At 37.4% G+C, this 27,527-nt stretch overlaps 1 protein-coding gene across 1 annotated transcript in view; it reads right to left on the reverse strand.

Moving 5' to 3' along the window:
- The window catches only part of LOC108708936 (autism susceptibility gene 2 protein), a 103,771-nt gene extending 77,742 nt beyond the window's left edge, over positions 1–26,029 (reverse strand). Inside the window, exons 1-3 of the mRNA XM_041584740.1 lie at positions 25,481–26,029; positions 24,631–24,698; positions 24,011–24,185 (exon numbers count right to left, since the gene is read on the reverse strand). Coding sequence (XP_041440674.1) covers positions 24,011–24,185; positions 24,631–24,698; positions 25,481–26,029 — 792 coding nt within the window. The remainder of the gene's footprint in view (positions 1–24,010; positions 24,186–24,630; positions 24,699–25,480) is intronic.
- Between the last annotated feature and the right edge of the window lie 1,498 nt (positions 26,030–27,527).

Genomic DNA, 27,527 nt, shown 5'->3' on the forward strand with positions numbered 1-27,527 from the left:
GGACAAGCCCCCCAACTGTGTTTTCATTTTTCAAATGACAAGGGCTCTAGGGTCACTTGGTGGTAAAAGTCTTTCAAGTTGAGTGTAGTGTCAGATTTTTTTTATTCCCTATGACATCCCTAGGGATATCTCATAATGGAGGATGTGTTCTACGAAGCAATATGAGAAATAAACAGAAAATAGATTCTTATTAGTGGAATGGTGAATGTGTTTGCAAAGAGCTAAATAAAAAGCACAGAATTAACAAATTTCAGAAAACCAAAACAGAATCATGCATGGTAAAAGCAATAAAATAAACCAAAGCCACTCTTTGTTTGGATCTTAAGCTATGATTTTATAGTCATCCTGAAGGACAAATATATAGTATAACATAAAGAAATATGAAAGTGTCTTGTGGCAAGTGTTTTTTTTGCTGCTGCAAGGAATTAAGTCCCTCATCTGAACCTAATTCACCAGCTACTGTATTTTCCATTGTACTTTGCAGCTGTAAAACCAAACATTGTATTACTTAACTTTCTGGGAAGTGATTGGCAGAGCCATATATACATAGTAGGTGTCCCTAGGCCCGCACTACTTGTCCCCCTGCCCCATCACCTTAGCTAGTGCACAAATTTCCTTCATCAGGTATGGAGAACTGGGGGGCTGGAAATTTAAAAGCCATAAAACCAAACCTCCTGCAATTCTGTGCTTTTGAACAAATTCAGAGGCGGCTGGGCAGCATGATGCCCCTAAAATCCGGCCGCACTAGGCCTAGGCCTTTGTGCTCTTCCACAAATCAGGGTATGGTTATTAACAGTTATTTGAAACTTGTGTTGTGTTTAGATATAGCAACATCAAAGTAACACAATACTTATACAATCTTATATGTAAGAATCTAACTTTTGTATGAAACAGTGTTTTACTGCTGCATTATGTGATATATTTGAAAAAGAGACCTTCAATGTTTAGAAGCATAGGTTTCCTTTAACATTAAGCATACCACAAGTGTATATAAGATAAGATACATTGAATATTATTATTATGACTGAGTAGAACTGCTCAGTAGAACCCGGGTCCTGGGGCAAAAGAGGGGCCGGGTCCGTGAGGTGCGGCACATCAGGTCGGGAGGGGGGCCAAGAGAGGAGGACTGTTGACGCCAGGCCCCCTCAATAGATTTTTTTGGAGGGGCGGGCCTGCTGCTACCAAGTTATGCCACTGGTGAGCATGTAGGATGTAAGCCAATCAACAGCTAGGTGACCTGATGGGGATCCATTGCTGTGATTGGCAACCCAAACCCTACTGTGCTTCTGGGAAAGCATCAACAACTAATTTGTGTGACAGACAAAATAGGATATGTGGGGAGCTCCAATAAATGTGTAATTTTTAAAGCTAATAATTATTTGTAGGTAAGAGATTGAAAACAGGCACCTTTTAAATAAAGCTATATGTCCCCTTTCAGAGAAAAAATATTATATTACTGTGGCAAGACTTGCCCTTACTTTTATGTAGGTAGTTCTAACTACAGCTGCAAATTCTGCCTTGCATAAATAATACCCATGGTGGACTATATCAGGGTGATTTGGTTATTTAGCCAGCAATCATATTACAATATAGGCCTGTGCTAACTTGCAGAAAAATATGAAATTTAAAGTTGGCTTAATTTAAAAGATATCTGTCTGATGCCTGGCTGCATTTGAAGTGTACTTTTTGCACAGGGATGCACAATATTACCTACGTGTTTTGGAGGCACTTAAACAATTCCAAAACTATGCAGGCTGTTTGAGTTTACACTGACCAGCAATAATGTGCCTTCAGAGGAACAACTGACTTCATCCTGTTAAAGTGGACCTATCACCCAGGCATAAAAAGCTGTATAATAAAAGTAATTTTCAAATTAAACATAAAATCCAAATTCTTTTTTTTTATTAAAGCATTCATAGTTGTTGTAAACTTGTTTAAAAATCTCAGCTGTCAATCAAATATTGCCTGCCCCTCCTAGGCATAGAGGTGGGCAGACAATTATTTTCACTTCCATTCAGGGCCGGAACTAGGGGTAGGCAGAGTAGGCACGTGCCTAGGGCGCAAAGCTGGGGGGCGCCAGGCACGCACCTCCTCTGTCGCCTACCCCCAGTCCAGTGCCCGACTCTTCGCGGTTCTTACGTATTCTTGCGCTCCTGCGCATGCGCGCAAGTGCATTTCTCTCCGCATGCGCACATTCGCACCAATTCGCGCATGCGCAGAAGAACAAAAGAAGAAAAAAACACTGCATGCGCACGTGAGCGCCAACTTGCGCATGAGCACTTGGGCTAAACCGGCGCCGCGTCCGCCGGCTTGCCTTGGGCGCCTGTGCGGCGCGGCCCTGCTTCCATTCAGTACTTCCTAGATGTCACTGTACTCCCCACATTCTCCCTCTCCTTTCACCATTTAATTGTGTAACCAGTGCATGGGGATGGACATCAGGTCCCCCATTCTGGTGCACAAACAAGACTCTGAGATGATGCAAGGCTTGTCTTAATAACAGTGTCCACAAAATGGCTCCTGCCTGCTTGCTATAATTCTGAGTTCCCAAACTGATGGAAACAACATTCAAATAATTTATACAGTGTAAGTTCATTTTGCTTGACTAACATGATAAAATAGGATTTGGAATAATTTTTTTTGGTGACGGGTCATCTTTAAGCACCAGAAGTCACGTCCTTTCCTATATTCCCTGAAGTCTTACCGGCACTTATACACATGATCAGCCACATGATAGGTCACCTTTAAATGAACAAAATAAGCATTATATCCATAGGTCATAACTTCTGGTTTATTGGTTATTTTAGCTGAAGGCATTAATAAAGCTATATTGGGATTATAGTAAGTCGTGAAAGATTGTACTTAGAAACAGAACCCTTGATACATCAGGGATAAACATGTACTGACATGTCAAAGTACAGAGCTGTCTGGATTTAGTGTTCCTAAAACAACAATACCGTTGGCCTTCTGAGTAAGGTGAATTCTGCCTAACAGCAGAAGCTGAAACCATCATTCCCTTGATTACTTTTTAAACAGCACATATATTCATCCTTTCATCCACACAGGATGTATGACATTTTTAATTTTAAACAAATAAGTTAGCTTGATGAATGAAAACAATTCAGTAGCAAGTGACTGCTGAGAGCCACTGCTTTAGTCAAAGATTCTGCAAGGCCTTTTATATCTCACAGCTGGTCTGTGAGTTAAAAATGTTTTTTGCCTTAGGCCTCTGATTTCTAATTCCTAGCCTTGAATTGTGCATCCAAATAAACATCTTTAATCATTTCATGCGGTGCACTAGAGCTTTAAGCTGTCCGTAAGAGTGTGCAGGCAAATAAATGAGCAGAGGAATAGCAATTCAACTTCAGCTGCTTGCAGTAATGGTTATATCAGCCCATGAAAATGCTTTTATTCCACGCATTTAAAAATAACAATAAAAAAGTTAGGCTGAGATTTTAGCATATATATTTTACTAATAGGCTATTAACTTTAATGTCAGTGAAATATGAGCAATGTCATAGCTGAAGCATCATCTTTAACCTACCGATAGTTAAGCTGGGCACACATATTCTGATTTTCCACAGAGTTTAGTCAGTTTCTGGCTCTACAAATTCTGGTATAAAGGAGAAGTCCCTGGCACATGAGGGTACTGCTAGCAGGGCAATCCCTTGTAAATGTATTTATTGCAATTTATTGCAGAAAAAAACATTTTGAGTTGGGTCAAGCATATACTGTTGTGTACCAGTGATTTCTCTTTTATTCCAGTTTGGTTGGGAGGGTGCCCATCCATCCAAGAGCTGTTCACTGGGTAATCTACTATTGCAGCCCCAGGGTGTACAAGTGCAATCAACCTCTAACCATTTTAACTAATCTGGTGCAATCGCACCAAAGCAAAATCAAAACCAAAATACAAAAGATTTTCTATAAGCATGGAATAATAAAACACCCTAAAATGGTATAAGCATACACTTCTGCACAGTGATTTGTCAATTCAGGGTAATTTGGCCATACAAAAGTCAAACTTCTAATATGCCAAAATCCTTTTGACTAGGTCATCTTAAGACTTAAGATTTTTGTTATACACCAACAATAAGGATATAGTATTAGGTGGCGGCATCTTTTCTTGATGTCAGATAGTACTGAAGACCTAAGCTTGTCACTATGGGCTATTTTTCCTTGTTCTTCCCAGTAATACAATTAGTTCCTGATCTAAACTACATAAGTCTATATAAATATTGGTCTTCTTATGATTTGATACAATAAGGCTTTCAATCTTTTACCTAGCCAAAATCCTGATGCATATCTAAGATAGTTGCACCTATCCAGTATTTGCTTGAGCATGAATTATGTGCAGGCAGCAAATATCTGCAAAAGAATTCTGGAAAATGCAAATATTATTCCCCAAGTTATACAAACACTCATATGTGTTAACCCTTTTAGGTTGAGCAACATAAACACACAAACCAGACTGCAAATGATATACCTAAAAAACATTTGTAAGCACCATCTTGATTGTATACAGATGCTAGATATTTGGTAATATTGGATCTGAGAAAGGTACCTCATTCAAACTTTAACCATTCGCCATTAACGATCATATCATGAAATGCCTTTCAGTTGATGCTAGGGATCCAAACGCCCTATGTATGATATCTAAGATACAATTTTCAAAAATACTACTCTTGTAAATGATAACATTGTTGTCCAACAACAAGTAAGCCAAATTAGGCAAGATAATTTATACTTAAAAATCTTGGAAGACTGGTGGGCAAAACATAGAAACACAGAAACATAGCCATTATACCAATCCTGCACAATTTCACCTTGTGTTGCACAGGGTGTGAACCTGTAATATGCATGATACAAAAACTTATACTAAATAGTATAAAAACATGTACTATTTAAAGACTAGTGAATAGGTGTCGGAAGGGGGGGGGGGTGTTGTCCCCCAGAATCCCCACCTCCAGGCTGCAATCCCAGCACTGTGTCAGGACTGAGAGAGGATTGGATTACAGGTTGGCATTTGAATTTCCCACCGACACATTGGGCTTGTTCCTGCTTTAGGAACTTAAACAGAAGGAAAATGGCTGTGTGTCTACTCTGCAGATTCCCCCTCTCACCCTTGAACTGTCAGCACAGCTAATAGTAAGAATAGTATTACAATTTTATTACTTATACTTGTGAGTTATTTGGGTATTAATACATAAAATTGACATTGTGTTCATCCTGCTAAGGTGTTGGTGGTGGTTATATATGGGGGGGGGTATTTATACATTAAATACTTCTGGCATATATACATGAACTAGTCACTGTGCCATCCCGCTATGAATTCTGGGGTATTTGTACATAAAATAGTCTCTGTGCCATCCTCCTATGAGTCCTGGGGTATTTGTACATACAATAGTCACTGTGCCATCCTGCCATGAGTCCTGGGGTATTTGTACATACAATAGTCACTGTGCCATCCTGTTATGAGGTTTGGGGTATTTGACATAAAATAATCACTGTGCCATCCTGCCATGAGTTCTGGGGTTATTATAAATGGAAGTCACTGTGCCATCCTGCCATGAGTTCTGGGTATTTGTACATGCAATAGTCACTGTGTCATCCTGCCATTAGTTCTGGGTTAAATGTACATATATATGTAGTTACTGTGATAGGATTACCAATGTGTCATGTATGTGTCATACCTTGACATTCTGAGATGATACAAGGCTTGCCTTTATAACAGTGTCCACAAAATGGCTCCCGCCTGCTTGTTATAATGATGAATTCCCAGACTGAAGGAAACAAGATTCAAATAATTTATATAGTGTAAAGTTTATTTTGCTTGACTAATGTGATAAAATAGGATTCTGAATTAATTTTTTGGGTGACGTGTCCCCTTTAGGAGCATAGAGACATGGCGTCTTGAGGAGCATAAAGACAGGGACACCATGTCTGCAGGAAAAAACACAACATAAAGGTTACAGTAACACAATTCAATAGCGTTTCAACAACATGCATTCAAGAATTTCTCAGCATACAGGATGGCTTCCACACTTTGGAATATTCTGGGCTTCTCTCCCCTCCAGGGATAACAGTTCATCAGCCTCTAGTCTGTCTCACCTTCTGGCTTTCCTCAATCAATTTAGACTCTCAGTCACTTGGTCATGGCTCCCTTTGCTCCTTGGAGTAGCAAAGAGCACCCAGACCTCTCTGGGAGTTCTTAACACACACAGGTAACCTTCCTGTTCTGTGCCCTGCTCAGAGAGACATTCCTTATATATTAACTACAATTAGATACCTTCCACAGAACAGCCTTCCTGTGGAAAGCGAGCTCCAATATGCAAACTTTGGTCACTCTACCATAGATTCATGATCAGACCATTCATTTTCCATCACCACAGGCAACAAATCCTGGCCCCAAAACTGGAGGCTTGTGGCATCCCTTTTGACTGATCAGACCCCCTCTACACTCAGTAAAGTTGCAGCACTACTATAAAGGGAACAAAGCATTAGGATACTTAATGAGGTAAAATACAAAAAGCCAGTTTGGCATATCTAAATGCACAAATTAATGCAGATATTTCCTAAATAACAAAACATTCTCTTCCACCCAAAACCCTACTTAAAAGAAAACTATTCACACCCCTTGAAAATTCTCTGACCCTTTTTCTTTATCTAGTGGAACAAAAAAGGCTGCCCTCTCTTTCCATTAATATTTATTTGTCTATAAAAATTCCTGGCACAAAAAATTCAGGCAAGAATCTCGATCTTGGGAAAAGCCCATTAAGATACTGTAAATGTTAATAATGTGATCATAATAACTACATCATTTGATACTCTAAAACCATGGGCCATGTGTTTGCACTGAGATAGGTAACCATCTGAATCAAATACTTCCCTTACTCTACACCAGAGGTACCCAACCTTTTTCACCTGTGAGCAACATTCAACTCTAAAAAGAGTTTGGGAGCAAAACAAGCATCAAAAAAGTTCCTGGGGTTGGCAAGTAAGGCATGTGATTGGCTATTTTGTAGCCATCATATGAACTGGCAGCCTACAGCAGACTATTCTTTGCAGTAAACTTGGTTTGTATTCAATGTATTACTCTACTAATATACACAACTATGTTCCCATTCCAAGTCCTTTATCTACAGCTTAGAGTTCTTGTCTGAGTATTGGACAAGGCAACTGAATTGGTCAAATTCAATGAGAGATTTTCATATGGTAACTTAATGTTATATATTCTGCTTCACAGAGGGCACAGAACATCATATTTTTGTTTTCTATTGCTCATTTAGAGTTTTAGTACATTCTTTCACTGAAAATGGTTCAATTATTTAAACCTAAGATCTTTGTTTCCCTGTAAATAAAATGCCCCTTTATATTCTGGAAATGATGTAAAAAAATGCATTTGTATTCCAACACATGAATTATGAATGAATAAGTAGGTAGTAGATTAGCATGGTAAGGAAATTATGTTTAACTTTTAAATGCTAATTATGGGGTCCTGGTGAAGTTAATGTGCAGGGTGTTCTGTCAATTTTTAATGTTTATGCCAAGTGTAGTCTTCAATTTAACATGAGCTTTTAATCCTTTGAGTACTAAATTGCCTTTTAATGCTTGCAGCACAACAGCATGTTTGCACAGAGTCAGGTTTGAAAAATGTGTTCAGAACGTGGTGGGGGAGAGCTAGGTGGGAGTGAAGACAGCATTTCATTCTTTCTGATAGCACTGAACTGTTAATGGTGCTGTCATTGAAAAGTGTTAAAGTGTTGACTGTTTTTACATAATTTTTAATCTGCCTTGAAAATACATTGGACAAGGATACAATGATAATAGCATTTTTAAAAACAAACGCCTGAATGCTGTGATACCTGTTGGCAGTGTATCAATGTTGTGAATACAATAAATATATGTATACATACTGTCAATGTTCTTCCCAATAGCTATTTTCTGATGGTCTAATAGAAGAATGCAACTGATTACATGTCAGTTTAGTGTTGTAACCTAACCATAACCATAAAAAAATATAAAACAGCTTTCCAGTGGAATTTTAAGGACATACATAAAATTGTTGCATTACTGGTTAAATGACCAGCAAGAGCATCCAGAGGACCAAGAAAGGCTGACATGTTATGAATATATTTATCTCTGCTCAGCTGGTTTGGACGTTCAGTCATAATCATGCACATCTATTTTTACTGGCACTCTCAGGTATGGACTAGGAGTCAAAATAGGCCCTGACATTCCAAGCACACAGAGACCCAATCTAAATAGTGATTTTCTATGGCATCTTACAGAAGCCCATCAGCAGCATTTGCCAAAACTCACAGATTGCCAGTCCAGGCCTGGCACCCTATGCCAGAAATATGCTATGCTTGTTTCGGTTCAAGCGTGTACCTTATGGACTGGCTTCAGCACTGAGTTGTTTTCAAAGACTGATGTCTTCTATACTCCATGGCATACCTGGTGTGCAATGCTACTAGGATGATATAATTGTCTATGCTCCAACTATGGATCTTCATGACAAGTACCTAAAAAAATGTTCTGAAATGCATTGATTCTGCAGGACTGAAACTGAACCTTTCCAAATGCCACTTCAGACAAACTCAGCTCTCTTTTCTGGGTCATATAATTTCACAAGATGGATTACTGCCTGACCCTGTTACACAAGCACCTACTCCATCTGATTTCCAGACCGTACAAGCTTTCTTAGGTCTTACTTCATGGTGTTCTAAGTTTATTGCCAACAATGCTTCAGTTGTGGAGCCAATTAGAGCACTAATAGGTGGAACTTTAAGTCTTGTGTGGTCAGAGTCTGCTCAACATAGCTTTGAAATAGTGAAACAGCTAATTGTGAACAGTCCAGCGCTAGCTTTATTTGATCCTGCACTACCAACTATGGTTACTACAGATGCTTCAGTTGCAGTTCTCACAGAGATCCATGCTGATCATGCAGAGAAAACTGTTGCATTTGCATCCAGAACACTTACAGAGACAGAGCGTAAGTATTCAACTGTTGAAAAAGTTCTAGCATGTATTTGGGCAACAGAAAAATGGTGGACCTACCTATGGGGGTAGAGAATTTACCCTATGACTTTATATTCTATGTTACCTTATAATTCATAACAAGGTTAGAGAATTATGAACTATACTGTAGCTATTTCAGTCAACTAGAGTCCCAATAGTTTAAATTAACATTTACACAAAATCTTCTCATTTTTGTTATTATTATTGAAGTTTTTCAGACTGGTCTACATCCATCCACTGCTGAGGGTAGCCCTGCAATGGCAATCTCTCCCTAGGCTATCACAGTCACCCATGACCTGCATAAAACTACAGAAAACAACTACAACAGAGCTGAAATACGAGTCAACAATTATAGCACAAACATGTCCTCTACCTAGAAATGTATGAACTGTATGCCAAAATTCTTCATTAAGATGCTAAAATGCAGATGTAGATTAAAAATTGTGTACAGATACATTTTAGGGAGATTAAGACAGCATAAAATCACTAATGAGTAAGTATCTCATTTGACACTCACTCATTTGCTTGCACCAGAAAGTTATTTTTTAATCAGTAACAATTCTAAAAACATTTTATGCTATAAAGTAGTTTGCCAGAAATGCATTAAACATGTACAGTAACAAAGGAGCTGGAAGTGATACAAGAATGGACCCCAGTCCAATGTTGTTGTAAAAGCAATGCTCAGGTTTAGTGCAATGTAGGCTAAAATAAAATGCTCAAAGGTTCTTATGTCTGATATCTAACTACAGTAGGAAATAGAGAAAACAGCAAAGATGGCATATAAATAATCTATAAATGTTAGAGAAAACCATGGCATTCAATAAAACATAAAATGTTGACAATTTACAGTTGAGCGAAGGGGGTTTTGATTCACGGTTTTAACAAACTGTTAAATAAATCAAGTCACATTTATTAGTTGCCTTTTTGAAACCTTAACAGTACATTCACATAACAAAGCTTTTCCGCCAAGTATTGCCTTAATGACACAGGACCATAGTCAATATTGACCTGAATCCATTACTTATTGTTTAACTGTTCAACGAGCAATTTAATATGCCCGACAACTTCGAAACATTAGGTGACAACCTCAGAGGCTCATGTGGTTATTAAACTTGCAAAACATGTTTTAGATTGACTAGAAATATAATTATCTGAGGAGGTCGGAATTAATCAGATAGCCTATTGCGTTTATCTCAAAGTCACGTTCTGGAACACAAATGGTGGAGAGGTAACTCTTTAACCCTTAATTTATTTGAAATATCTTTTTGGACCATTCAGATATCACACTGGAATTATGTTATATGTATTTATCGACTACCAAATAGAGTTGTCATACATGTATCACCTAAATATATACAGAGTGATTTTCATTCCTGCAGGGGCTTCTTAAATTTGTTGTTTATTTTCCTGTGTTGATTAGCTATTCTCTATAAACAGAATGGGTCCCTCAAGCTAGCCAAAGTACTACTCTGCCTCAGATTTGTGTCTCAACTACAGAGCTGTAAAAATGCCATTGTAAGGCTTTTAAATCAAGCCAGTCTGATGTACTATGCACTATCTTTGCCAGAGTTTGCAAATGAAGAATGCCTACATCACATTGTTTTGGCATTTGCAGGGATGGGAATTGGCAGGGAGCCTAGTAAAAGTGTATGGTACCTCCTGGATAATCTGGAGGTGCCATGTAACTCATACCCACAGTACCAAACAATTATGGTCTTGTTTGCAGTATGAATAATTGTATCATTTAATAGCATCTGCTAATTTTACACAACAGCCATCATTCCCACTGTTACAATTTGTTACATAATTGCTCTGAAATGATAACCTAATGTTTCTGTTCAGCATGTCACATATGCAATCCCCCCTCCCCCCCCCACACAATTACTTTGTTTTATTGAGAGCTGCTCTTGCCTTGTACATTATTCCATTTGAGGAAAAACACACACACTTCTGATTTACAGTACATTGAAAGCAATCAGCCATCTAGCAACTGTTTTATCAGATGAAGCAGATGGCTCTTAATTTAAAGCCATTTTAACTGCATTCTGTATACCCTGCAGCGCAAATGGAAAAATATAAATATAAAAAAAACAGCAAGAGAAAAAAATTACACCAAGTGCTTGAAGGTTTGTGAATAGCTAATTATTGTATATGAAGAATACTCAACAGAACAGATATTAATAAAATGTTAATTGTAATAGAAAGGCTATATTAAATGGGTAGTTGACCTTAAAGTTAACTTTTAGTTTACTTTTTTTAAAACTGTTGTCTGGGTGCTAGGGCATAATTTTTCTAGCAAGCAGGCAGCAATATGTAAGATAGACAGATTACCAACTGAAAAAAACAATAACAATGAACCTTTTCAGTGACCTTGTGTGTGTGTGTTTCTGCTCTTACAGTATAAGGTTGATATTAAAAATGGAGGCTGGGTGGCAGTGTGCCCACATCCAGGTACTTTGAAAAGACATTTGGAACTTCATACACATACGTTCGGACCTTCCACATATAGCCACACCAAAACTAAGTCTACTAGGCATTTCAGCGGAACTACCTCTAAAAAGGCCAGTAAGACTGCTGCTCCTCCAATTATTATTTTTTGCTAAAAAAAAATAATCCTGCTACAATGGAAGGACATCCTGGCCCCAATAGTTTGGTGACTGGAAGAAACTTGTGAACTCTAATTTAACTCATATAAAAGCAATTTACATCTCCTGGTTGTGTAACAGATATAGGTCTTATTTTACAGACTTGTACCAGGAAATGGTAGGGGACATGTAGTAGGTTGTTTGTGATGGAGAAATCCCACCTAGCTGTCTGACTAAATGTCTAATCCCCCCCCATGACTGATTAAATAATGAAAGCACTTAATTGATGGTAGCGGTTAACAGTAACTTGTGAAACGTAATGTATTTCTTTATTTTTCTTTATTGGGTTTTAATGTTGTAAAATTAAAATCACAAATAAAAAGAAGTTGACAAAAAAAATTGAGGCTGGGATTAAAAATGTATCACGACTATTATTGTTTGTTTATAACCCCCTGTTGTGGCTCACCTAGTTAGGTCCTGGCCCACCTAGTAATGGTCCCATCCAAACCCTAATCTTCCTTAATTTGTATCCCCTTTACTCCTTTTTAATCCTTCTAATCTTTATCTCCTTTACTTTTACTCCAAATGTGGCAACCCTATTCCCTACATAAGCAAAAAGCACAGAAATCAGTCTCATGATAAGCCAGTGGCCCAAACAGAACACTACTTATAGCTAATAATTTAGTGTATTGCACTGTATAGCAACAAACATAAGAAGGAAACAACATCTTGCAAACTAGATTTCTGACTGGCCCTAGTATACATGGGTGACACAGTCAAAGCAACAAATATGAAGTATTTTCTGGAGATCACCAATGCCTTTTACTGTAACTGTACTTAAATCCACACAGCACTGTAACAAAATAGGAATCAGTTTCCAATGGAACTTGGTGCATCTTTTTGATGTCACCATGCACATATACACTATAAAATGTGTCTGAGGACTGTTATTTTATGAAACATTCAACAATACCGATTTAACAGCAAAGAGCCTGCTAAGAATTTTTGATCATTTAATTCTTGAGAGACTAGAACAAACATTGACAAATACCTGCTTACAGCAACTTTATTTCTGAGAATATGGGAAATATTTTAGCACAATATACAGATAATTCTGGGGATAGCATTTTTAGAATTAAATCCTGCATCTCCCTTGGAAGCAGATTTATTCTGTAGCTTTGGTTGTAAAAACGCCTGTCTTTTTAATTTGGCTTAACTGCACATTTGTAGTAAGCTACAATGGCTAAATCCTTAAAAAGCATTTCAGAAGTCATTTTCAGATAAGATATTGGACACAGTGGGTGGCTTGTGTTGAATGTTCAAACCTTTGAGCATACACTTCTCTCTTCTCAAACTTGCTGCCTGTGCCTTTCACAGGAGAGTATTTTTTTCAAACCTCATTTCAATCACCGACGCTATCCTGTTTGCTCGGAAACCACAGGTCATAATGATTGAGGTTTGAATAAAATAAATAAATACAAATAAATAAATACAGTCCTATGTCTGCATTTCATCCAATGAACATTGTCTCTGTATATTTCTATCAATAATAAGGGCTATTCCACACGGGGAGATAGCCACGCGTTTGCGGTCGCGGCGACAAAGCGCCGCGCCAGTCGCCGCGACCGGCGCAGGCGACAGTTTTGTATGGGCACCTATGTAAAAACGCCTGTGCTAACCACACGAGGCGATGCGCTTTTCAACAGTCGCCTGAAAATGCCTCGCCAGGCTTTTTCAGGCGACTGTTGAAAAGCGCATCGCCTCGTGTGGTTAGCACAGGCGTTTTTACATAGGCGCCCATACAAAACTGTCGCCTGCGCCGGTCGCGGCGACTGGCGCGGCGCTTTGTCGCCGCGACCGCAAACGCGTGGCTATCTCCCCGTGTGGACTAGCCCTAAGGGAAGCTTTTTTAGAATTATTCTTGCCAAGGTAAATCTAAATCCATGAATCTCGTTTTGTTTTGATAGCTGGTCATTAAGAATTTATTTAGGCTAGTGATTACCAAAATACACAGTGGTGCATTTACAAGAAATCCTAGGAGTACTGTTATAAAAGAGCTTATGAAGTACAATAGTTTGGCGGCAGTTAGTCCAAGCTATAAAACATCATCAAACCAATCAAGTATGTACTATCATCTATTTATCTATCTATCTATCTATCTATCTATCTATCTATCTGTCTGTCTGTCTGTCTGTCTGTCTGTCTGTCTGTCTGTCTGTCTGTCTGGCTGTCTGTCTGTCTATCTATCTATCTATCTATCTATCTTATTATGATAGATAGATAGATAGATGATAGATAGATATTATCTAATATATATTTTCCTCTTCATTCATATAATGGCTTATAAGAAATGAAATCACACATTAATTACCTTAATTAATCACTCAGTATAATAACAAACATCTGTAGTTCCAAAGGTATTCCAATGATAGAATAACAGTTTGCCCTGTTTTATTATCTATGTGCAAAAGAATAAAACTATAGCTTATTCTATGCATAAAATATTCATTCTATACAAATCTAAATTTATACATATAAGCGGGATCTGCATAGCTGCTTCCTATTCCAAAGCACTGTACCATTTTCTTTTCCTCTGATGATGCAACACAGCACCACACACAGCAGTATAATACTAAAATTTAGCCATTTCTCTAGCTTATCTGACTTATCTGGCAACCCTACCCACTAATGAACATGTGATGTCTTGGATAGAAAATAAGGGTGCTGGGAATCTCTGAGGACCTCTGGTAATAAGGGCAGGTTGGGAGAAACCTGCGAGAGGGATGTGCCAACATAGCCCAGGAGAGAGAAACTATACAGAAAAGCAGTGAGGAATGCTCTTAACTGAGCTCTGGAGCTTTACAGCTAGACAAAGCTGTTTATTGATAAGCCACAAAATGCTACAGAACTGATGTTGTGACTGTCAAGACCCCTGTGCTTCTGTTAATTTCCGAAGAGACATCCTCCAAATTGAATCCCTGTAATCTCCAGTAAGACATCCTCTTATATTGCCCTTGTGAGTAAACTCCCCTAGGTCCACAATGGATGATGATCCTACAATAGCAGGACATCTGTTGACCATGCTAAATTGGGGCTGCTGTATAATATCTGAGGGAAGGGACTTTCTGCTAAATAATTAACTAACTGTGCCTTTAAATTTTCCATCAAAAGTAATTGTGGGGATTGGTACATGCTTGCCTGTTTGCATATTTCTTCTCTTTAATAAAGAGAAGAAATATGCAAACAGGCAAGCAAGTATCATGAGTAGAGTCTTTATATAAAAATCACTGTCGTTGTTACTCAATTAAAGACAAGTTGCTACAACTATACTTGCGCTTTTTTGTAGCATCGGGTGCATGCTGCTTTCACACTGCCAAAGGAACCAATTGTTCAAAGAAGAATTCAAAGAAGTTCAAAGAAGAATTCACGTTGCAGAACTCCAAAATGGTGAAAATTTGAATTTATTTGTGCCAAAGACTAGACAACGTTTCGGGCTCCTAACCTTTCTCAATTACTGTTGTTATTATTATTATATCTGTGTGTCAGTAAGAATAATCCTAGTGAGGCTCCCCAATGTGTATCCTTGGGAACCCACTGGGGTCACATTGCAATTAAATACTAGTTTTCCCAATCTGTCCCAAACATTGTTCCTGGGTTTACATAATCAGCATTATATCCTGGGTTTACATAATCAGCATTATATGCTTGAGTGCAATCTTACCTTAGAATTCAGTGCCACAAAAAGGGATACAGTAGTAAAATACATTTAAAGAATATATGAATGCAGGCAGTTTGCCTTTTTGTGTTTTTATTACAAGTTTTGGAAAACCTTACTGCTTTTTCTTATAGCAGAATTGCTGTGGGTGTAGGGTATAAAATACTACTATATCCTATAGTCAGAGACTGATTCAGCCAGCCCAGCATAATAATAGCATATATATATATATATACAGTACTAACTTATACAGTAATGTCTTTATATTTCTGTGATTTTTTAAATTCCAAAAACAAACAGGCAGTTAATTAACTCCCAATCAAATTTAACCTGATGTGTGTGTGTGTTGTGACTGTGATTAGATTGTAAGCTCCATTGGGACCAGTGTAAATTATGTCTTTCAAAAGCACTTATGTTGGCACTACATACAGTAAGCAAAGTATGACAAATGTGTGTGATTTAAATTTTAATCTAAAATCAAACAAATAATAGCATAAACAACAAAGAAGTAACATTAAACAAGTTTTTTTTAACCAAATGTTGCACAAAATGCTGGCTTGTAATGACTGCTAACAAAATATTTCACTCTTAAAGAAATGGTTTTCATTTCACTTTACCAAATTATCCAGAACAGAAGTTGCTTGATAAAGGAAGCTGCTGCGTTGTAACTTGGGGGCAAATTCACTAAGCAGCGAAAATGCTCTAAAGACGCCTTCGCCGCACTTCGCCAGACTAATTTTCGCCAGGGCACCACTAATTCACTAAAATCCGAAGTTGCGCTCAGGGAGGCGAACGGTATCGAATTTGCACAAGCGTTAATTCGTCAAGCAAAGCGAAGTTAGCGATGCCTAATTTGCATACGGCGCCAAGTTAAAGTTGAATGGACGTATATGTAGCAGCGAATACGTTACACTACACAAGCCTGGGAAACCTTCATAAAATAAAATAGAGTTGTTATTTTGCCCTACACATGTGCCCACTGTATAGTTTAGGTGCCATATGTTAGGAAATGTAGGGGGGAAGGAGGGTACCCCCAAAAAAATTTACGATCTTTTTCAGCCTATCACCCTTAAAAAAGGAAAAAACGCCAGCGTTTTTTGGGACTTAGAAAAAATTTCAGCTATTTTTGAAGCAACCCCTATCTACTCTATTGCACTTCGCCTGGTCTGAGGTGGCGAAGGCAAGTCTGGAGCAAGAGGTAACGTTCAGTAAAATGTGCAAGTTAGTGAATTAGCGTAGTTACTTCCCATTCGCCATAGCGCAACTTCACCTGGCGTAAGGGTGCGAAGAAGCGCTAGAGTAGGTCTACTTCGCTAGCAAATTTACGCCCGTTAGTGAATTGGCGAAGTTACGAAATGACGTCACGCTGGCGAATTTGCGCCAGCGTTAGTCACTTCGCCCTTTAGTGAATCTGCCCCTTGGACTTATTCCTGTTAACGTCTGCTGCACAGTTTAGTATGTCAAGGAGGGAATTAACCACAGTTGTACCATTTTTCACCTAGAAAAGAGCTGAAAAGTCTCATCACACTCAGATATGGGATTTACGGCATAGGTTTCCAACCTCCAGTGGCTAATTATTTTGAGCAGTACTACAGTGCACCTTGGGCAATGCTTTATGAAGTTAGCTCCATGTGGTTAAGCACACGTTATCCCATTGGCTGCTGGCTGTCACACCGGAGACAACTTACTGTTATTTCATGGAGCATTTTTTAAATAGAAGTGGATGATTTTTCAAGTCATTATTAGCAGAAATGTCAAAAAGAAAGGCAGAGCTGGTTATCCTACTGAGAGGAGCAACTGAGGTGGAAAATGCATGCCACAGCCAATGAGCTGAGAGGTACTGTGAGTCTGCTGTCAAACAGAGCATTCTATTGCTTCAGGAGCTTAATCCTGGATGTCCGACGTTGCCCTTTTTAATGAGTAGGCCTTTCCTGACTTTCTCTGATGTATTTAATAATAAACAACTGAGTCACTTTTCAGTGGCAGATATTATCTTATCTTGTGATCTAAAAGCACTAAAATAAGTATAGTCTGCCAAAGGAACTGGGATTTGTCTATATCCTATCATCAAACAGAAAATTAATTCCCTATTGTAGTGAATAATTGCTACCTTTGAGATTCCCCCCTTGTTTTTTTTTAACAAGGAACCAAGCATCAATGCATTTTGTGATAACATTTCATTTATAGCCATTCCTTTTAATAAGGATCAGTTGAGGTTTGCGGATGCTATTATTCAAGTATAATCTAAAGTGACATCCTGAATGCAGCACATTTCAAAAGCATAATTATATTACACATCCTTAACAGTCCGTGGGGCTGCATGGGTTACAGGCACATAAATAAGTAAAGTGAACAAAGCCTTTCAAATGATGATCTTGTGTGTTAAAAACTGTCTGTCACATTTGTACAAAGACACGACACAGCAGTGCCTCTTAGCATTTTGTTACTAACTATGGTGCCCAATCAAGCAGATTTCACAGGATCAAGGGAAAGGCGGTTTTCACTTTTAAATTATTTGTGATTTTTGAGTTATTTAATGTTTTATTCAGCAGCTCTCCAGTTCAGAATTTCTAAAGCTATCTGGTTGCTATGGTCCAATTACCTTAGCAAACAAGCATTGATTTGAATAAGGGAATTCACAGGAGAGGACCTAAACAGAAAGACTAATAATAAAAAATAGCAATAATAATAAAGGTATGGGACCTGTTATTTAGAATGTTTGGGACATGGGGTTCTTTGGATAAGCCGATAAGGGATCAATTTGTAAAATGGATCACTACATCTTAAAGGAAAACTATACTCTCCTGAACAATGTAACATAGTAACATAGTAAGTAAGGTTGAAAAAAGACACATGTCCATCGAGTTGTAGGTAGGTCTCTATAAAAATAAATTGCATTAACCAGCTAATATTTAAAACCCTGCTTCATGTAAATAGACCATTTTCATAATAATATACCTTTTTAGTAGTATGTGCCACTGGGTAATCATAAATAGAAAATTGCCATTTTAAAAAATAAGGGCCACCCCCTGGGATCCTAGGATTCACAGTGCACACAAACATATCAACAAACCATACATGTTAGGTCACATGAGCCAATTAAAAGATAGAGTTCTGTCTCATGCTTCCACCCTTCTTCCTGTTACAATTAGAGCTGCAGTATTTCTGGTCAGGTGATCTCTGTAAACGGGCAATATTTACTTAAATAAATATACTAGTTAGTAAGATTCCTTAATATGCCACTTAATATGATATATCTGTTGCTTAGATATTAATTTTAGGGGTAAAGTTTTCCTTTAAGTCTACTAAAAATCATTTAAACATTAAATAAACCCAATTGGATTGTTTTGTCCCCCAGTGATATTAAAGCACACCCACTTGGTGATTTGGGTATGACCCACTCCAGCTTCTTTTTATGCATTATCACACTGAACACTTCCATTGAAATGCAATAAAACAAAAATCAGTGCACGAATAAACCTTTAAATATTTCTGTTGGCAGGCAATATAAAACAGAAAAACTACTTTTTACAGTAATTTTCTTATTTTTACATCATATATAGAATGTCTCAGTCAAATTAAACTAACACACATATGTGTTAATTCAAATATGTTTTACTGGCAACATAAGGGAAATATATGAATGATAATCCTTACTTCATCCTTACTTTTTAATATGTGTGTGCCTTTGTTCAGTCTTACATTTCTCTGCGTGTGTGTGTATGTCTTCCTTTTTTTCAGTAAGTCTCTTTCTCCTTTGTTCTCTCTTCTCAAGATTTGTGTGCAAATTAATTTGCACAGTTGGAACAAGCCTAATTTAGGTGCACTTGCTAATTTGTCAAATAAAATCCAATGTCTACAGTGTTTACCATCCATGACATTCAGCTTGGCAGGGGCAATGTCAAATTCTCTTTAACACCTTGCCAACATTTCCCTTATTCCTGACAGAATAACCCAGGAGTGGAAAAGCAGTTCTATGGTAATGTGATCTGAATTATTGATTTTCTTTTGAGACTGGGATCTTATTCCCCAGGACATAAAATTAAGATGGTCAACTCATTCCCTCCATTTAAATGTCCAACTGTTTGACAGTGTCCAGACAAATAGCTGGTAGTTTCATATTGGAATATTGTGTAGCTTCCATATTGCACACATTTCAAAGGGCTTATTTAGTAATATTGGGTACAAGAAACCCAAGTTTCAGGGACAAACAGTGACCAGGCCATCACAACAGTCTCAACTTGACAACTACAGGAGGTTACCTCTGACAAGAAGTAAACCCCCCAGCAGGTAGCACTGATCCCAGATGAGCCCCCAGACAAGGGCAAGTAATAACAAACTGTATGTTGAGAATTAACTATGTAATAAACAGTTGAGAAGAAGCAGCACACCAGTAACTTTGGCTCTGTGTCTTCACTCTCTCCACATTCTATAACAAAATCACTTTGCCACGGCCACACCATGGGCATGTAACATATACACCATTAGCACACAATATGTATACTATTTACCCTGGGTAAAGCTATTGTGCTCTGTTTTGCATTTGATAGCATAGCTACTGCAAGGCATAGAGCAATGCTCTATTCTGTTCTTAATTTCTGTTCTGTCGTAATCAGTAATGTCATAAAGTTTGTATGTGGTCATCTAGAACCTACAAATAAACCATTTATTGGCAAATAATGTCCTATTTTATATGAGAAAGGTTTTTACTCATTGATTTAATTTAATTTCATATAGTCATTTAGGTGCAGTGCCTTGTGGCACAGTTGCTCCATGTAACACACATGGAATTCTGTGTTAGTATGAGTCTTTACATATGGAAAAGCATGGGCTGAATATTTGCCACTCTTTATATGAGGGATGTAAGATGTGCTTGATTGTGTATCATTCCCTGTTAGGTTCAAATCTCCCAGGATCAGACAGGATCAGATTTGCACCCAACAGAGATGGGCACCTATACACAGGAGCATAATGCATTGTCCACAAAAAACATAAGGTTTTATCACATTCCCTCTTACTCAACAATCACCTTTTCTACCATATACACATATTCATTAAAAGCAACAGTAGGAGTTTTCATTGCTTTACTTTGTGTCTTGGCTATTCTAACCCACAATTTTCTACTCCAACCCGAAACTTACTGAACTGAACTATCCTAGGCATTGCAATTACTATGTAAAATCTGTTTTTAATTGACAAGGTTGACTGTAATATCCAACTTTCACAATCAATTAGAGGAAACCTTGTGAAATGAATTAGAAAATTTGGCTTGTTTTACCCACATATTTGGCCCCAGCCCCCAGTAGCTATTACTCAATGGATCTGTTGGCAAGTGAAACTGTCAGCTACTGTGCAGCGTGATCATGTAAATTTTGTGCATCAAAAAAGAGAAGGTCAAGGTTTCCTTGACCAAATAGGAAATAGGAAGTGCAAAGTTAATTGTGTCCTCTACCAGACTGTGAATCAGTCTTTAAATTTAAAATTATATGGGTACCACTTGTATCATTAAGGATGAAAGGGTCTACAGATTTTTTTTGTCTTAAAATTCATCCCCATAAACACGATCTAGATATAATACCTTATATGACATATAAAGCCTACATTTTCCTACCATGTATATATGTTGGGCATACTGTATCTCCCCTGCCCAAGCCACAACATTTGTACCTCATATACTGCCTCCATTTCCAGTGCCATCACATTTTCCTAAAACAAATAGCAGCTTTGACCCGGCAGCCATTTTCCCCCTGACACCTTATCAGTAAAATTGTCATCTGCAAACAGGACATGCATGTTGTAAAGTTCATGCAATGCTGAATGCTAATTTACACAGGCACAACATACTTTGATAAAATGTTCTGCTGGGGTTAAGCACTGTGATGGTTAAGCTGAGCTCAGGAGAGGTGGTTAGGAAAAAAATAGGATCAGACAGCTAGAGTTTCAATGGGAACCAGCAATGCTATCGCTTCATTGACTGCTTGACTGGAAGGTGTGTTTAGTAATGTGAGCTGAGAAGAACTGAGCATGCTCATTAGCCAACAGCCAAAGTAAATTCCTGAGGGAGGGGGCAGAGTGGGTTAGAGAAGGAATTCTAAGTGATTAAGGGGATGCTTCAGCCTTACTGTTAACCTTTTAACAACCAAAGTGGCAGGTATCTAAAGATTTTAAAGAGGCTGTTCAATGATTACATTTTTGTGGGGAGGAAGTACATGTCCTTTAAGCCTGAAATGTTGCAGTCAGGTATGGATTACACGAAAAATACTTTGATGAACCATTCTGTCTATTCAGTCAGTCCAAATACAAATAAAGTGATTCAATTAGCTACAAAAACCGTACTATTTAAATGCTTATGAAATGTAACTGCTCACAATTATATTCTGTTCTGTAATGTTCTGAATGTAAAAACTACATTCAGAACATTAATAAATCACTGTGTATACATTTGTGAGGGTTATTTTTGTATCTATAACTTTTCAGTGATGTATACACATTAATATTAAGAGACACATTTCCCAGCTTTTAACAACTCTGTAACAATATAAATATATATATATATATATATATCTATATATATATATATATATATATATATATATATATATATATATATATATATATATATGTATATATATATATATAAATATATATGGTCATTATATACATCTATGCAGTACTATGCAATGTTATATTTCTAGGCATATGTCCTATTGCTATAGTAGCTTGTTATTATGCACCTAAAGGAATGTCAGATTGAATTTGAACACTTTGTCTGCTGAGGGTTATCTAACTCCATGGACTGAAACAAAACAATCAGAATTGCCCCTCAATCACCTGCAATTATTCACACAATCAAGTGAGAGTCAATTATTGGTCACAAACATGGGCTTATTTATCAAAAATCTAATTTGTGAGTTTTTTTTCTATTTTCAATAAATTCACAATCAGGGCCAGATTTACATAGTAGGCACCCCTAGGCCCGCTGACATTCATCGCCCCCCATTCCCTCCCTTGTATTTGCACAAATTCTCATCATCGGGACCGGAGCAATGGGGATTGGTGCATGGGAAATTTAAAAACGATTTTATCTCCTACGCATCACCAGTGTTTCTGAACCAATGTAGGTGTGGTTGGGCAGCATGCTGCCCCTAAAAACCTGCCGCCCTAGGCCCCAGGCCTTGGTGGCCTTTCCACAAATGCAGGCCTGTTCACAATTAAAATGTTTGCTAATTTATGAAAAAATCTGAATGTAAAAAACTTGATTGAATCCAATTGTGAAAAAAATGTTACAGAGTTTATAGGCTTAAAAACTTGAACACCTTGAATTGGTCGAACCTATAGGCTTTAAAAACTCAAATTTGTGAGTTTACAAATTCGAAAATCTCAAATTTAAAAAAAATGGCTTGAATTTTGCCTAGGACAACTTCCATTGACTTTTACATAACCTCTCCAGCTTTTAGATGCCAATTTTTTACATTCGAGTTTTTTTTTTTGCTTAAAGGGGAACTGTCCCGAAAATCAAAATTTAATATAAGCTTCATCATACTGAAATAAGATACTTTCTAAATACAATCAAAAATTCTGCATCTTTCTGAAATAATCAAGTTATTCTTCACTATCTTTCTCTCAGCATCTGTTTCTCTTCATTCTCTCTTCATGCAGCAGAAGATATTCATTGACAGTTAGATCCAATATATCTTATAGGGGGGGGCTTCCTTTCCTAGCAAATGTATTAGAACTCACTCAAATAACTGATTACAGTATAAATAAAATCTAACAAAATAACTGCCTTTTGCACAAATTCTGCATGTAGAGAGACATGATGCCTGGTGATGTAAATAGAGTGAGCTCTAATACATCTTCTAGGCAAAATGACTTTCAATGAATATCTGACACCCAATGCTTACAGAGAGATAGTGAAGATAAATGTGATTATTTCAGAAACTATGCAGAATTATTAATTGATTGTATTTAGAAAGTCTCTTATTTCAGTATGAAAGCTTATATTAAATTTTCATTTTCGCTATAGTTCCCCTTAACAAATGCCAGACATTCGAGTTTTTGAAAATGTAATTTGAATTTGTGAGTTTTTGTAAAAAAAAAAATTGTGCCAAAATTTTTAATTGAACCTTGTAACAGGTAATTGCAGGCGATTCCCGCTGAAAAATCTGGGTGCATGTGATTTTCAGTGTTTTGAAGCTACAAGCACTTTGGCTTCATGTGCCATTTTCTGTATGAATTTACAAGGATATAATTTCCTCATTGTAGCTAGCTAATCAGAGCACAACACAAGCTAAACTGGACACCTTTTATCCCATGATCATTCTCTGCAAATGTTATACTACATAACTATCCATATCAGCCCAGAAAGTAGAATTACTTTAAGTTAAGAATAGACAACAGTTTTATGGAATGATCAGTTATTTATCTGAAGTCTTTTTCACTGTATTCTACCATATTGATGAGATCTATTCTATTATTAGTGTGGCAGCTACATCAAATGTTCAAGCATACAATTTTTAGTAGGCTTCCATATCAATGATGTTCTTGGCAACCTCAAGCAATGTCCCCTTCAAATGATAAAGAACTGACCTGTAGTGTCCATTATTTGACCATTGCAAAACCTGTACTTTACCCACAATGAGGGGATAGGTAGAACCACCTCCAACCTGGAGTAGTTTATCATAAATAGTATTACCTGCATCAAGTTTCCAGAAATGGTATTCAGGACCATTTCAGAGCAGGTAGTCTGCAATACAAACAGTTCTCTCTTCTGATCTGTAAGATGGCCCAGGGCGATAAATTCAAGGCTTCTTCTTCCCAGTAAAACACCTCCGCCTCGGGTGTAGCAAATGCAGAAATCCAAAGGGTAACTGAGAAGTAACGCCAAAACGCAGACTAGCTGCAAATGTGTTTTATTCACGACATGTTTCGGGCAACACTGCCCTTTATCAAGTGTTATATACATACATACATAGTGCAAACATTTATAGTGTAACCAGGATATGATGTCATCACCTAAACAGGTGTAATTAACATAAGTGATAATTCAATTCAAGTGTAGGCAATTGAAAGTTTAGTCCGCCCATTTAGTAAGGTTCCAGTGTAGTATAAACGACTTGTCAATCTCAGTCAAAGGTCCAATTGTTATTAAACTTTCTTTGGAACAAGTGAAAGGAGCCTAAACGGCAGAACAAAAAAGCAAAAAAACAGAAAAACTTAAAGCTATAAAAACATCTGGAACTGCCATAAACCAAGGCCTACCACAAGTAACTTGATATAAAAATATAGAAAGAGAGTAATTACTCTTCATCTTACCAGAATTCTTTACTTGATTCTACTTTTAATATTCGCATATAATTTGCTTGTATATAGTACAACTTTATCTGTTGAAGGAAAATATATAGATAAGTATACCATTAAGGACATATTAGCCAAGAAAGCATTTCACACTCCAGCTATCGTTTAAACCTTTTGGTTGTAGTGTATCCAATTTTTTAATCCAGAATGCTTCTCTTTGTAATCTGAATTTTAGCATATCACCTCCTCTCTGTAAAGGTTGAACTGTTTCTAACACCGTCCATTTCAATTGGGTCAGGTTATGATTTGCCGAATTAAAGTGTCTTGCGACCGACGTATCAGTGGCTGTACCTTTTTTAAAATTCCGTATGCTACCTCTGTGCTCTTTAATCCTTGTTTTAATGGCTCTTCCAGTCTGTCCTACGTAGCCCATTCCACAGGGACATTTTAATAGATAAATAACATTCACAGTGTCACATGTGGCAAAATGTCTAACATTAATTGGGGTACCTTGTGTGGGATGTTGTAATACTTCCCCTTTAATTATGGAAGAACAACAGATGCAATTTAGGCAAGCAAAGGTTCCCTTTTGTGGTTTACCTAAAAATCTTTGTGCACCTTTTTTGGCGGGGTAAACTTCAGACTGGCACAACGTGTCTCTAAGGCTTTTCCCCTTAGTATAACTAAACAAAGGTGGTTTAATCAGCACATTTTTAAGATGTTTATCTTGTAATAATATAGGCCAATATCTCTGGACTATACGTTCAATACCTTTACTGTGTTTGTTAAATTGACTAACAAAAGGTAGACACTTTTGTTCAGTTTTTGTCTTATAGGCAAGTAGATGTTCTCTGGTCATTTCTCCTACCTCATTAGCACATGCCTCAATTGCTTTTGGTTTATACCCTCTTTTAATAAATCTTTCTTTCAAAGTATCTGAAGCCTGTGTGTAGTCTTTATCTCTTGAGGAAATCCTCCGGGCTCTCATGAATTGACCCTTTGGTATTGCCCTAATTACATTTGGTGTATGGTAACTCGAAGCATGCAACACATTATTCTTATCAGTACTTTTACGAAAAAGGGTAGTATTTAAGAGCCCATTCTCTATTGTTATAGTGACATCTAAGAAATTAATCTTCTGGGCCCCTATTTCAGTAGTGAACTTAATAGTAGGATGGACTTCATTAGCAGTTCGTACCATTTCCTCAAATCCTGTTATTGGTCCATCCCAGATTACCAATATATCGTCCACAAACCTATAATATCCAACTATATGTTGAATGTACGGTTCACATAAAAATAGCTGTTTCTCAAGTCTGTGGACAAAAATATTGGCAAATGAAGGAGCAACCGCTGCCCCCATTGATGTCCCTTGTCTCTGCCAGTAAAATTCACCAGCAAATCGGAAATAATTCATTTTCAAGACTATATTTAGGCAGTCAACCAAAAAATATATTAATTGGTGTGGGAGGTCCGTATCAAGTAGCGCATCCTCCACATATTGGATTCCTTCATTCTGGGGTATAGACGTGTACAAACTTTGAATATCAATACTGCATAGTGACACAGTAGGGTTAAGTATTTTTAAATCCCTTATTCTGCATAGCAGATCCGTCGTGTCTTTAAGGCATGTGTTTATATTCGCAACACAAGGTTGCAAAAAACCGTCTACAAATTTAGCCAAAGGTTCTAACACTGACCCGATACCTGATACTATCGGCCTTCCTGGGGGGTTAGACAGGGATTTATGGATCTTAGGTAGCAAATAAAGAATAGGGGTGCGGGGATGTTCCTTGCTGATTAAACCACCTTTGTTTAGTTATACTAAGGGGAAAAGCCTTAGAGACACGTTGTGCCAGTCTGAAGTTTACCCCGCCAAAAAAGGTGCACAAAGATTTTTAGGTAAACCACAAAAGGGAACCTTTGCTTGCCTAAATTGCATCTGTTGTTCTTCCATAATTAAAGGGGAAGTATTACAACATCCCACACAAGGTACCCCAATTAATGTTAGACATTTTGCCACATGTGACACTGTGAATGTTATTTATCTATTAAAATGTCCCTGTGGAATGGGCTACGTAGGACAGACTGGAAGAGCCATTAAAACAAGGATTAAAGAGCACAGAGGTAGCATACGGAATTTTAAAAAAGGTACAGCCACTGATACGTCGGTCGCAAGACACTTTAATTCGGCAAATCATAACCTGACCCAATTGAAATGGACGGTGTTAGAAACAGTTCAACCTTTACAGAGAGGAGGTGATATGCTAAAATTCAGATTACAAAGAGAAGCATTCTGGATTAAAAAATTGGATACACTACAACCAAAAGGTTTAAACGATAGCTGGAGTGTGAAATGCTTTCTTGGCTAATATGTCCTTAATGGTATACTTATCTATATATTTTCCTTCAACAGATAAAGTTGTACTATATACAAGCAAATTATATGCGAATATTAAAAGTAGAATCAAGTAAAGAATTCTGGTAAGATGAAGAGTAATTACTCTCTTTCTATATTTTTATATCAAGTTACTTGTGGTAGGCCTTGGTTTATGGCAGTTCCAGATGTTTTTATAGCTTTAAGTTTTTCTGTTTTTTTGCTTTTTTGTTCTGCCGTTTAGGCTCCTTTCACTTGTTCCAAAGAAAGTTTAATAACAATTGGACCTTTGACTGAGATTGACAAGTCGTTTATACTACACTGGAACCTTACTAAATGGGCGGACTAAACTTTCAATTGCCTACACTTGAATTGAATTATCACTTATGTTAATTACACCTGTTTAGGTGATGACATCATATCCTGGTTACACTATAAATGTTTGCACTATGTATGTATGTATATAACACTTGATAAAGGGCAGTGTTGCCCGAAACATGTCGTGAATAAAACACATTTGCAGCTAGTCTGCGTTTTG

The sequence above is a fragment of the Xenopus laevis genome, chromosome 2S (assembly GCF_017654675.1).
Source record: "Xenopus laevis strain J_2021 chromosome 2S, Xenopus_laevis_v10.1, whole genome shotgun sequence".
In the NCBI taxonomy this organism is placed as follows: domain Eukaryota; kingdom Metazoa; phylum Chordata; class Amphibia; order Anura; family Pipidae; genus Xenopus; species Xenopus laevis.